The sequence below is a fragment of the Cherax quadricarinatus genome, chromosome 88 (assembly GCF_038502225.1).
Source record: "Cherax quadricarinatus isolate ZL_2023a chromosome 88, ASM3850222v1, whole genome shotgun sequence".
Classification (NCBI taxonomy): domain Eukaryota; kingdom Metazoa; phylum Arthropoda; class Malacostraca; order Decapoda; family Parastacidae; genus Cherax; species Cherax quadricarinatus.
In genome coordinates, this window is record NC_091379.1 from 16,544,176 (window position 1) to 16,558,879 (window position 14,704).

The window sequence follows — 14,704 nt, forward strand, 5'->3', positions numbered from 1 at the left end:
CTCTAATCTCTTTTTAAAGTTACTCCAGGTTTTAGCTTCTGTTACGTAAGAATATGAGAACTGAGGAACCCTAAATATTGTGGAATTATTGTTATAAGAGTCAATGAAGATTTCTTCTGTTACTAAATTTAGCTTCATCAACACCCACTGTTATGTTTGTGTGTTCTTACCATCAGCAAAGATCTGATACTTAAAAGTTAGTGATAACGAAGTATATTACCCAGTTCCTGGATCCACTATGTGCCTCTAATCCTTTACCACAGCCCACACCACGGGTATTGTGTAACTACTGCCCACACCACGGGTGTTGTGTAACTACTGCCCACACCACGGGTGTTGTGTAACTACTGCCCACACCATGGGTATTGTGTAACTACTGCCCACACCATGGGTATTGTGTAACTACTGCCCACACCACGGGTATTGTGTAACTACTGCCCACACCATGGGTATTGTGTAACTACTGCCCACACCATGGGTATTGTGTAACTACTGCCCACACCACGGGTGTTGTGTAACTACTGCCCACACCATGGGTATTGTGTAACTACTGCCCACACCATGGGTATTGTGTAACTACTGCCCACACCATGGGTATTGTGTAACTACTGCCCACACCATGGGTATTGTGTAACTACTGCCCACACCATGGGTATTGTGTAACTACTGCCCACACCATGGGTATTGTGTAACTACTGCCCACACCATGGGTATTGTGTAACTACCACCCACACCATGGGTATTGTGTAACTACTGCCCACACCATGGGTATTGTGTAACTACTGCCCACACCATGGGTATTGTGTAACTACTGCCCACACCATGGGTATTGTGTAACTACTGCCCACACCACGGGTGTTGTGTAACTACTGCCCACACCACGGGTATTGTGTAACTACTGCCCACACCATGGGTATTGTGTAACTACCACCCACACCATGGGTATTGTGTAACTACTGCCCACACCACGGGTGTTGTGTAACTACTGCCCACACCACGGGTATTGTGTAACTACTGCCCACACCACGGGTATTGTGTAACTACTGCCCACACCACGGGTATTGTGTAACTACTGCCCACACCACGGGTGTTGTGTAACTACTGCCCACACCACGGGTATTGTGTAACTACTGCCCACACCATGGGTATTGTGTAACTACCACCCACACCATGGGTATTGTGTAACTACTGCCCACACCACGGGTGTTGTGTAACTACTGCCCACACCACGGGTATTGTGTAACTACTGCCCACACCATGGGTATTGTGTAACTACCACCCACACCATGGGTATTGTGTAACTACTGCCCACACCACGGGTGTTGTGTAACTACTGCCCACACCACGGGTATTGTGTAACTACTGCCCACACCATGGGTATTGTGTAACTACTGCCCACACCATGGGTATTGTGTAACTACTGCCCACACCATGGGTATTGTGTAACTACTGCCCACACCATGGGTATTGTGTAACTACTGCCCACACCATGGGTATTGTGTAACTACTGCCCACACCATGGGTATTGTGTAACTACTGCCCACACCATGGGTATTGTGTAACTACTGCCCACACCATGGGTATTGTGTAACTACTGCCCACACCATGGGTATTGTGTAACTACTGCCCACACCATGGGTATTGTGTAACTACTGCCCACACCATGGGTATTGTGTAACTACTGCCCACACCATGGGTATTGTGTAACTACTGCCCACACCATGGGTATTGTGTAACTACTGCCCACACCATGGGTATTGTGTAACTACTGCCCACACCATGGGTATTGTGTAACTACTGCCCACACCATGGGTATTGTGTAACTACTGCCCACACCATGGGTATTGTGTAACTACCACCCACACCATGGGTATTGTGTAACTACCACCCACACCATGGGTATTGTGTAACTACCACCCACACCATGGGTATTGTGTAACTACCACCCACACCATGGGTATTGTGTAACTACCACCCACACCATGGGTATTGTGTAACTACCACCCACACCATGGGTATTGTGTAACTACCACCCACACCATGGGTATTGTGTAACTACCACCCACACCATGGGTATTGTGTAACTACCACCCACACCATGGGTATTGTGTAACTACTGCCCACACCACGGGTATTGTGTAACTACTGCCCACACCATGGGTATTGTGTAACTACCACCCACACCATGGGTATTGTGTAACTACCACCCACACCATGGGTATTGTGTAACTACCACCCACACCATGGGTATTGTGTAACTACCACCCACACCATGGGTATTGTGTAACTACCACCCACACCATGGGTATTGTGTAACTACCACCCACACCATGGGTATTGTGTAACTACTGCCCACACCACGGGTATTGTGTAACTACTGCCCACACCATGGGTATTGTGTAACTACCACCCACACCATGGGTATTGTGTAACTACTGCCCACACCACGGGTATTGTGTAACTACTGCCCACACCACGGGTATTGTGTAACTACCACCCACACCATGGGTATTGTGTAACTACCGCCCACACCATGGGTATTGTGTAACTACCACCCACACCATGGGTATTGTGTAACTACCGCCCACACCATGGGTATGGTGTGCATAATACAAATGCTAAACTAACAACTTACCATCGTAGTAGCCGCCAGTGAGGTCGTGACCCACGTCAGAGCCGTCACTAAGAGCGGAGTCCCAACGCCAAGTGACCCGTTGATCTGAAGGCAGATGACCTGAGCGCTGAGCCTCGTAGAACAAATATGACATGCACAACACCTGAGAGGAAGAGACCATCAATGAGGCACATTAGAGAAGCCAGAAAGAAGCGGAAAGAGACAGCCATAAGAGACGATGAACAAAGGAGAGATAAGGGGAAAATGAGAAATACATAATATCGGACAATGGAAGGAATGAACAATAATAGAAATATGACAAGAGGAAAATGAAAAAGAGAGTAAATCAGACAACAGAAAAGAGCAAGGAAAAAAAAAGGGGGGGGGTTGAAGAGAAGAATCAAGAGAGATTATTATTATAATCAAGGGGAAAGCGTTAAGCCCGTAGGATTATACAGCACCTGTGGGGTGGATGGAAGGTATCCAGGGTTAATTCAGGGAACTGGAGCACAGATCCAGTTCCCTAGATCAAGAGCCTCTCACCAGCATCAAGGAACCTTCCTTGAAGGGAGAGAAGAGAGAGCGATCACATCGATCAAGGTAAAGCAGCGACTGGGGCAAAAATTCTGGACATGGACACAAAACAACATGATAATATACACAAGAAGTAATGAACTATACAGAGAAGAGGAGACCTAAAAAGAAGTGAGAAAAATGGACGAGAGAATTAGAACTTTCATCGTAAACTTAAATTCTGGATATTTAAAGTCATAGCATTTTTCACTCTACTTGTAAAATTTATACAATTTTTTTTTCTAGCGATCAACAGCAATCCAACATCTTGCTCTGAACGACCCATACAGATTTACCACTTCATGAAATATAATAATATAAACTAAATATTTTTCAAAAACAAGTAATTTAGATTACATAATATACTTGTAACCTTGGCAAAGCACATGCTGTTATTCCTTAAAAAATCTTTTATTAATTAACATCAAAGCAGAAGGCCTGAGCTTGCTACCATCTGCAGCTCATAAGGCTGCCATCCCCACGAGCCCCTTTGAGGCGGGGCAGATGGCAGACCAGAGGCCTAGCTTCTCCCTACGAGCCCCGTGAGGGCGGGGAATGTGGCTAGGCCTGGGGACACTTGGTCCCAAAGATGAGGAGGTACTTGTACCTCCTCCCATGGGAGACTTAAGTCTCGAGACACTCCCCAGATAGGGAGCCAAGGCCGGGTCACCACTACTTGGAAAAGACCCGGGCCGGGAGAATACCGGCGAATAAAAAAAAAATCAAAGCATTTTAACATGCGGAACCACTTCAGGGACATTATTATTATTATTATTATTATTATTATTATTATTATTATTATTATTATTATTATTATTATTATTATTATTAGATGTAGTATTAGTAATGAAAACCGTGTGATTCCATTTTGAAGTTTTTTTTCAAAATTCACGAGATTCCCAGCAGTTTTAACAGCAATACGTAGACGTGTAGGGATCATAAGCAGCGCCATCTGTCTGGCAGGGTTATACTTCTTCACTCTAATGCTTTGAACTGAAGACGCCAATGGTTGGCAAAACGTTACCAGGATTATTCTTGCAGGTGTCTCCTGGATGTCCACTTCTGGTATGGATTAATTAGGATACAACGTGAAATTAAGAGACATGTGAAACATCAGGGTATCTTTATTGTAGACGTTTCGCCATCCAGTGGCTTTATCAATACAAACTCCAGGACATAACTTGAAGACAGTAGAACTATGTACAGAAGATGAGGTAATCAGTCCCTCAACCTTGGAGTAGGTGCGAAGAGCACCATAGTCGTTGAGATTCTGAAGCAGAAGCAAGGCGCTTGACGCTTATATACTAACGTCAGGTGGAATGGGACGTGTAGCAGACGAGGCGCCTTGCTTCGGCTTCAGAATATCCACGACTACTGCGCTCTTCGCACCTACTCCAAGGTTGAGGGACTGATTACCTTATCTTCTGTACATAGTTCAACTATCTTCAAATTATGTCCTGGAATTTGCATTGATGAAGCCACTGGATGGCGAAACGTCTACAATAAAGATACCCAGATGTTGCACATGTGTCTTAAGTTCATCTTGTCGGTATTGTATACCATTCTTGCACAAGATACAACGTAATGAAAGCATTACCTTCACCAGGTGTTTGACAGGAGTGAGGTAGAAAACTTCACCCTTAACTCCCTCCAGACCTGTTAATTAATGATAGTCTAACATTGAACTTGTTATGCAAACTCTGTTATCATCAGCAAAGGAGGACACAGTGCTGTGGCTTACATCTCTGTGTATATCACATATGAGGATGAGGAGAAAGATGGGAGCGAATATTGTACCTTGTAGAACAAAGCTTTTCACTTTACCCGCCTCTGATTTGACTCTGTTTGCTATAATTCTTTGTGTTCTATTTGCTAGAAGTTATAGAACCATCTACCCACTTTCCCTGTTATTCCTCTATCATGCATTGTGTGTGCTATTATTCCATAATAGCACACAAGCATACTTGTCAAAGGGTTTTGCAAAGTCTTGATTGCTCTCCAGTGCATTAAAGACCATGTCATAGTGGTCCAGTAGTTGTCAGAGGCAGGAACGATCTGCTCTAAACCTATATTGCCCTGGGTTGTGTAACTGATGAGTATCCAAGTGGTTGGCGATCTTGCTTCTTAGAACCCTTTCAAAGATTTGTATGATGTAAGACGTTAGTGCTGTTGGTCTGTAATTCTTTACAAATGTTTTACTGGCACCTTTGTGGAATGGGGTTATTGTCTATTGTTTATAGTGAATGTGGGATGACCCCTGTGTCTGTGCTCTCTTTCTATACAATATAAGGCATGTGAAAGAGGTTTATTGAAGTTCTTGATAAACACTGAGTTCCATGAGTCTGGGTCTGGGGCAGAGTACATGGGCATGTCATTTATTACTTTTTCAAAGTCCTGTGGTGTTAGGCTTATATCAGAAATTCTTGAGTTAACTAAATTTTGAATCATGGTCATAAAAAAATGAATATAGATTGTCGAACCTTAGTCTGATTACCGGCTCTCTAAATGCTGGGTCATATTGAAATTTTCGATATCTCACTCGTTTCTTTGCTGTCATCTGTGTAAATTCTATCTCGTTTAAGCAGAACACCAATACTGGATGTTTTTTTTCAGTTTCATATATGGCTTTAAATTCTTCCTGTGTTTCTTGGCTTTTGTATGATTCCTTCAATTCAATTCAATTCAAAGTTTATTCTCTATAAGGATTACAATGCTGAGTTTACAGAAATTTGGTTATTGTTTGGTTTACATGTAGTAAAATTGAGATTACAGAGTGTACCACTAGAACGCTTAGCATGGCTAGGCATTTCGATTTTTTCTATTTCTCTGGCCAGTGCCTACTTCCGTATTTCAGATAGACTGGTCACTGTGAGCAGCTCTGTGATTCTTCACCTTCATTTTTAGACGGAGCGTCTCTCTCTAGTTTACATCTCTTCTTTTTTCTAAGGGTAATGTGCCTTGAGCATATCTCAAGTGCCACAGAGGTAATTCTTTCTATGCAAAGGTTCAGATCCGTGTTGCTTAAGATATCTTCCTAGCTTGTTTCATTTAGGACATGGTTAATGTGATCCCACTGTATGTTTCTGCTACTGAAGTTGAATTTGGTGAAGGCACCTCATAAATGATCTCGTTTTGCTGGTCAGGAGCCTTGCACATACATGTATGTACTTCTATTATGTTGTGATCTGAGTGTATTGCCTATGAAACTATTATGTTTTATACCAGATCATCATTATTAGTGAAGATAAGGTCAAGTGTATTTTCCAGTCTTGTTGGTTCCACTATTTTCTAGCTTAAGGTGAATTTGTTGCAGAGATTTAATAGCTCATGTGTGTGTGAATTTTCATCTGAGCTGCCTCCTGGGGTTATCTCTGCTAACACATTATTTGCTACATTCCTCCGCTTTATGTGTCTTAAGTTGAAATCACCCAGCAACATGATATTTGGGGCTGGGGTTGGAAGACTTCCCAGACAGTAGTCAATTTTCAAAAGCTGTTTCTCGAATTACTGGGAAGTTGTATCTGGAAGCTTGTTTACAACCACAATGAGAAGGTTTTGGTTTTTAATCTTTACTGCCAAAACTTTGACTGCCAAAACTCATGGAACTCTGTGTTCATCAAGAACTGCAAGAAGCCCCTATCACGAGCCTTTTCCTTCCTATGGAGAGGGAGCATGGACACGGGGGTCGTCCCACAGTTACTAAAAACAACAGACATAGCCCCACTCCACAAAGGGGGCAGTAAAGCAACAGCAAAGAACTACAGACCAATAGCACTAACATCCCATATCATAAAAATCTTTGAAAGGGTCCTAAGAAGCAAGTTCACCACCCATCTAGAAACCCATCAGTTACACAACCCAGGGCAACATGGGTTTAGAACAGGTCGCTCCTGTCTGTCTCAACTACTGGATCACTACGACAAGGTCCTAAATGCACTAGAAGACAAAAAGAATGCAGATGTAATATATACAGACTTTGCAAAAGCCTTCGACAAGTGTGACCATGGCGTAATAGCGCACAAAATGCGCGCTAAAGGAATAACAGGAAAAGTCGGTCGATGGATCTATAATTTCCTCACTAACAGAACACAGAGAGTAGTCGTCAACAGAGTAAAGTCCGAGGCAGCTACGGTGAAAAGCTCTGTTCCACAAGGCACAGTACTAGCTCCCATCTTGTTCCTCATCCTCATATCCGACATAGACAAGGATGTCAGCCACAGCACCGTGTCTTCCTTTGCAGATGACACCCGAATCTGCATGACAGTGTCTTCCATTGCAGACACTGCAAGGCTCCAGGCGGACATCAACCAAATCTTTCAGTGGGCTGCAGAAAACAATATGAAGTTCAACGATGAGAAATTTCAATTACTCAGATATGGTAAACATGAGGAAATTAAATCTTCATCAGAGTACAAAACAAATTCTGGCCACAAAATAGAGCGAAACACCAACGTCAAAGACCTGGGAGTGATTATGTCGGAGGATCTCACCTTCAAGGACCATAACATTGTACATCATTTGAGGTGTTTAGTAATTCCGAGCAAATGAGCGGCTCTGTGACATACAGATCAATTGTCCCTTGTTGCCTGTTCTTTTTGTCGAAAGTGATTAAGTTATGCTCTGGGATCCATATTTCGTTGAAAATGTGATCCTTTGTATGAGTCTCTGCATTTGACTCTGTGAGGAGTCTACTGATGAAAGACATTTTGTTATTTGTTGACGGTTTTGGGCCATTGAATGTTGTCATATTGATGGTATGTATGAGACCTTACTTGCTTTCACCTAATATCTGTTGTTCTGGAGTGAGGGGCCAATGACTGTGCCTCCACTCCATTGGTGATCTGAGATGTTGTAGTATTTCTGTCATTTCCTAGCAGTTTTTTTCTTCCTGTCACTAAAAAAGATCTCTTTCTGGAGTGGTGGAAACTATGCTGGCTTTGTTTCTCAAGGTCTGTGTGATCTGTACCACCTGGTCCCCTTTGCATGGTGTGCCTTGATGAATAACACATTCTTTCAAATATCCAAGACATGGAATTTGCACAGATTTTATTTCAGTATGCTGGATTTTTGTGGCTGGCTTCCCTTTTGGTGCAGTTTTTCCCGATCTCCCATTATCTGCAGTACCTCTACTAGCATTTGTCTCTTGACCTCCGGGGAGAGAGGATGCTCGCCTAGTCTGCTATGCCTGCCCTCTGGTGGTGGCTTTTTGCATCTGGGCGCCAAGATGGCGGTTCAAGCAGGCCAAAGGATGAACACTGTTTGCATTGAGCTGGTCAATGGCACACTCAGTGGCGCTACAATGAACTCCTTGCTACCTGCCATCATCAGAGACGTGTATGGTGTCCCCAATGACGAAGTATATGGTGTGGCTTTGAACGGGATTCCAGAGTATTTGTCAAAATGAATTGTGTTGGCTTCTACTACAGGATCATTGATGAGTAACAAGAGCGGAGGATGACTGTGAACTCAGCAATGGACGCCGTCTTGCATGATGTATCTAAGTATTATACATGGGTAAAGGTGAGAAACGTACCTTTTGAGGCGACTGTGTATGGCACACAAGAGGCATTCAACAGTTATGGAAAGGTCCATTCTGCTACTATGGGAGTATGGAAGGATGGGCCATATGAGGGGTTACCGGAGGGTTCCTATACCCTCAAAATGACTCTGGCTCAGCCTATACTGTCCTACATTGGTGGGTTACAGGATGCAAGTCTTCATGTACTATGCCGGCCAGAGAAGGACCTGTCACTTGTGTAGCTCTTATGATCATATGGCAGCACAGTGTCCTAGGAGACAGGCTCCCAGGGAACCTGGGATAACGGCTGTGGAGCAGCGTCCTTGTGAGTTGGTGTCAGAGTTGGGAGATGAGGAAGCAAGGACGATCGGTCAATGGAATGATGAGGTTGAGCGAGAGGAACGGATGGCTGAGACGTGTGTCACACTCCCGGAGGGGTTGGGGGAGTCGACAGGGATGTTGGTGACTCCACCGAGATGGAATGAAGTGCCTCAGGAGGACTTACTAGAGAAGGTGGTGAAAGGTTTTTTGGACGGGTCGAGGACCTGTGCCTAAAGTGTTGGTGGGGTCGAAGTGAGGGAGGAACAGCCGCCTGTTGTAAGCACTTCATCTGGGACTCGCTTGCAACAAGTGGTGAAGGTGGCGGCTCTAGGAAGAGGACGGCTGGCATGGCTGAGGTCGAGGAGGTTCTCACGCCGGGAAAAAAGCTTGGGTAACGGAGGAGGAGCTGTTGGATCGGAATGACCCAGTGGAGACAGAGTTACAGGGTGGGGAGGGGGTCCAGGGAAAGTCTGGTGAGGTGTCGGGTCGATGTACTGGTAAAGGTGTGGTAGACAAGCCACAGTGGCATAGAGGGAAGCTGCCGGCATAGAGGGAAACTGCCGTTCATATAACTTTCAGGTGTGTCACCCTTAATGTGAATGGTCTCAGGTCTGAGATCAAAACTGTGTGGTTGGTTTGGTTTTTACGTAGATTTAAGGTGGATGTGTGCTTCTTGCAGGAACACAATCATAAGTTCGGCAGTGAGTTGCAGCTGAATGGGTTTAAGTTGTACATTAGTTGTGCTTGGCAGTTGAAAGGGGGGAGTGACAGTAGTGATAAAGAAGGCCAGCTCCTTGCATGTCACTGGTTGGGAAGAGGGGGGAGGAGGGTTGTGCGAGTCGATGGTGTATGGGGTGATAGAAGGGCATGCTTTATAGGAGTGTATATGCCGGCATCCAGCAATATGCGGGTGAAGGCGGATTTTGTGAGGGATGAATTATTTTATCAGGGATTGCCTGCCATCACAATTATAGGTAGGGATTGGAATTGTGTGATACGTGGCCAAGATGTGGAACCGAGGGGGGTGGGTTGTGTTTTAAGTGTCCTGAGAGATGTGTTGAGGGACGTGGGAGTCGTAGATGTTGCGGGGGGAGGTTTTATGGTGGAGCACATTTTCGTTCATCGGGGGTATGCGGCGAGACTAGACAGAATTTATGTCATGCAGGGGTTGGAGGTGGGGAGGGTGCAGACATTCGACACAGGTTTCATGGATCATAGGGCGGTGATAGTAGATCTGTCATGGGAGGGTGCTGTGCATATTTACCCTGGTTACTGGGAGTTGAATGTGCAGCTGCTTAGGGGGAGGGGTTACAGGATTTGAGGAGTGGTGGTTAAAAGGTTTTGGGAGGCAAGGGGTCAGGCAGTGGAGCTTATAGACTGGTGGGAGTTGAGGGCGAAGCCGGGGATTGCGGATTTTTTTAGGGTTAAGGGATGTGTGGAAGCAAGATGGAGATATGGATTGCAGAATTATTTGGAGGGACAGTTGCAGGCTTGTTACGGGAGGGGGGCATGGGGGAAGGATATCACACTTCTTTGAGGTAGGATTGCGGATATTCATAACGAACATTTTGACATGGTACATTTTTGATTGGGGTTGGAGGATGTGCTGTGGGGGATAAACCAACTGGGTATGTCTTGCATAAGTTTAGGGAATGTAGGAAAGTGACCACGTTATTGCAGTTAGTAGCTAGTGCGGGGGTGGAGGGATACCCGGAAGGTGCAGTCCTTGTCTCCACAGAGAGTATGAGCATTTATGCTGATGAGTGGTTCAGGATAAAATGGAGACAGTGTGAGAGACAAGGCACCTGGCAGGAGCTTTTTAGTAGGGGGGTTTCATGATGTTATAGGAGAACAGGATAGGGTGGGGTTGGAGGGTGACATTAGTGAAGCTGAGGTGGTGGATGTGGTCTTCGGAATGAGCACGGGTAAGTCGTCAGGGATTGCTGGTCTGCTTATTGATTTTTACAGGGTTCATTGGGGGTGCATGAGGTATTGCTTTGTTGGGGTTTTGAACAATATGCTAGATGGTGGGAGGATGGGCATGTCACAATGTATGGGTATAGTGGTATTAGTAGCAAAGAAGGAGGGGGCGCAGGAGCTGAGTGCTTTCCGGGCAATTTCCTTGATGTGCACAGAATATAAGGTGTTCACAAAGATTCTAGGCAATAGGTTGAAGGGGGTTCTAGGGGCAGTTTTACACGGGTCAGTTCAGAATTCCAGGGGGGAGTATGTGGGAAGAATATGGTCGTATCAGGGATTTCTTAGAGGGTTGTGGAGGGGGGTTCTTGGGTTGGATTGAGAGAATTCGTATGACTGTGTGGACAGGGTGTTTTTGCATGAGAGCTTGAGTGGTTTGGGCTTTGGAGCCAAGGTAGTAGGGTGGATGGATGCCTTGTATGCTGGAGTGAAGATGCAGGTGCAGGTGAATGGTAGGTTGGGTTGTAAGATCAGTATGGAGAGGGGTTTGTGGCAGGGATGCCTGCTTTCCCAACTTTTGTTTGCATGTGTACAGAATCCGCTTTATGAGCTTGTAGGCCGAGAGTTGAGTGGTGAGGGGGCTGAGGGGAATGGGGCGGGGTTGTAGGTTACGTTGATGATACAACGATCTTACTTAGTGGAAAGGGGGATTTTTCAAGGTTGAGTGGAGTCATTGAGAGGTTTGGGGTTGTAACGGGGATGAGAGTTAACAAAAGTAAATCGATGTTGTTGGAGGTGGGCACTTGCGTGGGAGGGAGATTGGGTCGGGGGTTTGGATGGAACGTTGTGGAGAGGATCAAGATTTGTGGGATTTGGTATACAGCGGACATGCAGGGCATTGGAGAGGTTAATTCAGAGGCGGTTAGGGACAGGGCTGTGGGCAGGCTATGTGGTCTAAGGGCCATTGCACCAAAGGGCAGTGGTTGTGAATTCGCTGGTATACAGTAAGGTTTGGGGGATGGCGGCAGTATACCCCTTGAGGAACTGTGATGTAATAGAAATCCAGAGGAGGGCATTAAGGTATCTTTGGGGTTATGGGAGGGCGTGGTTGGGACGAGACATGATAATGACCGGGGTGCATCAGGGGGCATTGGGTTTGTTGGCATTGGGGCCCAGGGTGAGGGCGATTTATGTTAAGATGCTATATCTCAGAGGGGGGTCAGGGGTCATCGTGTGGGGGAGGTGATGAGGGAAGTTCATTGTTGGTGGAGTGGGCGGGACCTGGAGGTGTGTGAGGACATGTTTAGGTATATGTTATGAGTTCGTGATGTACGTCATCTGAGAATAGGGAGGCTAGTGGGAGTGGAGCATCATCGGGATACTCTGTCTTCCCCACATATGAATGGAAGGTAATATGGAGGAATTTCGAAAGCTAATAATTCCCACCAGGGTGAGAGAAGTGGTGTAGAGATTCATCATGGGAATATTGGCATCAAAAGAGGTGTTGAGGCAGATGGGATATGTGAGAGATGCATCTTGTGTGCATTGTGTGGGGACCTGGAAATGGCCTTCCATGTGGTGTATTTTTGTCCTTTTTTGGAAAATGTACGATTGTGGTTGAGGGGTGTTTTTGGGATATTGGGGGGAGGGGGTCCTCAAGGCTTTACTTTTAAACATGGGAGGGGTGTCATGTGAGGTAGCGAGGGCATTAAGGTATATTATGGCTTATCTCAGCATTCAACATGTTTTTTCTCACTAAACTGATTATTTCTAGTCTTTTATTTAAAATAAGAGGCTTGTAACTCCTCTTGTCACTAGCATTACCCTTAGAAGCCATTGTACTATAATTAATATTTACAACAATGACACTATCACAAGAAAACATTTGAAACTTGCAAGAATATGACATTGAGACACACAGTGCACAATTACTGTAAACAGACTGAGTGTGTGACAAAATGGCGCCGATTAGCTGATGTGTGAGTCACTGTCGAAAATAATAAAAATTTATACATGTATAACTGAAAAGCGCCGTATTAGCGAAATGCTGTAAAGTAGACGCCATATTTAGAAGGTAGACTTGTATATGGATTTCAGTAAGACATTTCATCAAGTTCCACACAAGAGAGTAATTAAAAAAGTAACAACACATGGAATAGGAGGAAAAATTATCTCCTGGGTTGAGACATGGTTGACTGATAGGAAAGAGAGAGAGTTTGCATTAATGGGGAGAAATCAGAATGGTGACCTATTACGAATGTTGTACCACAGGGGCCAGTGTTGGGGCCCTTGTTCAGTCGACATAAACAACATTGATGATGGAGTAAATAGTGACATAAATTTGCCGATGACACTAAAATAGGCAGTCTAATTCCTGATGTGGACATCAGAAGGCTGCACACGACCTGGCTAGGTTTATGTTGTGGTCGGAGAAGTTATGGACTTATTATTATTATTAAAGATTCGCCGGTATTCTCCCGGCCCAGGCCTTTTCCAGGTGGTGGCCCGGCCTTGGCTCCCTATGTATCGTAGGGAGAAGCTAGGCCTCTCTGGTCTCTCATTCCCTCCCACAGGGGGCTAATGGGAATGACAATCTTGTGAGCCGAAAGCTCGGGCTCAGGCACCTACCCTACCCTAGAAGGACTGGGCATGGTGTCGATCACCAGTTACGGACATAGTTCAATATAAAAAACTTAAGGTTCTAATCCTAGAAAAGAAAAATAAGTATGAGTTGAAGTTTAACTCACTGACGTGACTGTAGGCTGAAATTCAATGACCTGGCTGCACTAAAATTTACTGACCTGGTTTTATTGAAAGAGTCACTGACCTGACTGTAGTCGTAAGGCTGCATGCCCGTCGCAGCGCAAGGGTTATCCATAGCAACAGCCGCCTCTGAGAACGATACAAAAAAATTGAGAACTCTGTGGAGAAATGAGACAAAATATTAAAATGATTTTGAAAAATCTCATTTGCAGTGATTGGGATTCTAGAAACGAGGTGTGTTAGGAAAAAATAACACTAATGAAAAACATACATTCTTAGAGTTAGTCGTTGACATGGATTTTTTTTAATTGGAAGACAGAGTGACAATAAGATGAGTAATATTAAAACATTTATAGGATGAAAAGTCCAAAGTATGACCTCTGTTAATGAAGTTCCCCGAGTGTCTAAAGTGAGCTGTACTGTGTTGTGAGAGGTGATGAGCTCCCTGTGACCCAGAAGAATAAGTTTAAAGAGAGATGTATGAGGGAGATGTACAAAAGAGATGAAAAAGATGTACGTATGAAAGCGTTAGGCGGAAGAGACATGAAAGGAAAAACGTGAAATGGAAAGAAAAACATATGAAACAGAGACGTATAAGAAAAAAGACAAGAGACAGAGAGAGAGAGAGACTTGTTAAAGAGAGTTAGGAGATACATTACCTGGGTGTAGGAGGGTGAGGACCCCCAGCAGGCAGATCATCATGGCAGCAATCATGTTAGCAGCAGAGGACACTGTGGTGCTCCACTAACATAATCCATCACTTATATATCTCTTGCCTGAGAGCCGCACCTCACACAGTAACCTAAGATAGTGGGCAACAAACATATTATCTTTGTAGCTGACCCATGTGACATATTTCCCATCACCACCAAATATGATTATATATATATATATATATATATATATATATATATATATATATATATATATATATATATATATATATATATATATATATATATATATATATATATATATATATATATATGTATATATAT

The 14,704-nt window shown here is 44.4% G+C and overlaps 1 protein-coding gene across 1 annotated transcript in view; it reads right to left on the bottom strand.

Annotated features, from left to right (window-relative positions):
• Window positions 1-14,493, bottom strand: part of LOC138855304 (uncharacterized) — a 15,784-nt gene extending 1,291 nt beyond the window's left edge. The window contains exons 1-3 of the mRNA XM_070104033.1: window positions 14,366-14,493; window positions 13,771-13,835; window positions 2,636-2,777 (exon numbers count right to left, since the gene is read on the bottom strand). Of these exons, the coding sequence (XP_069960134.1) occupies window positions 2,636-2,777; window positions 13,771-13,835; window positions 14,366-14,420 (262 nt within the window). The 5' untranslated portion in view covers window positions 14,421-14,493. The remainder of the gene's footprint in view (window positions 1-2,635; window positions 2,778-13,770; window positions 13,836-14,365) is intronic.
• Window positions 14,494-14,704: the final 211 nt, after the last annotated feature.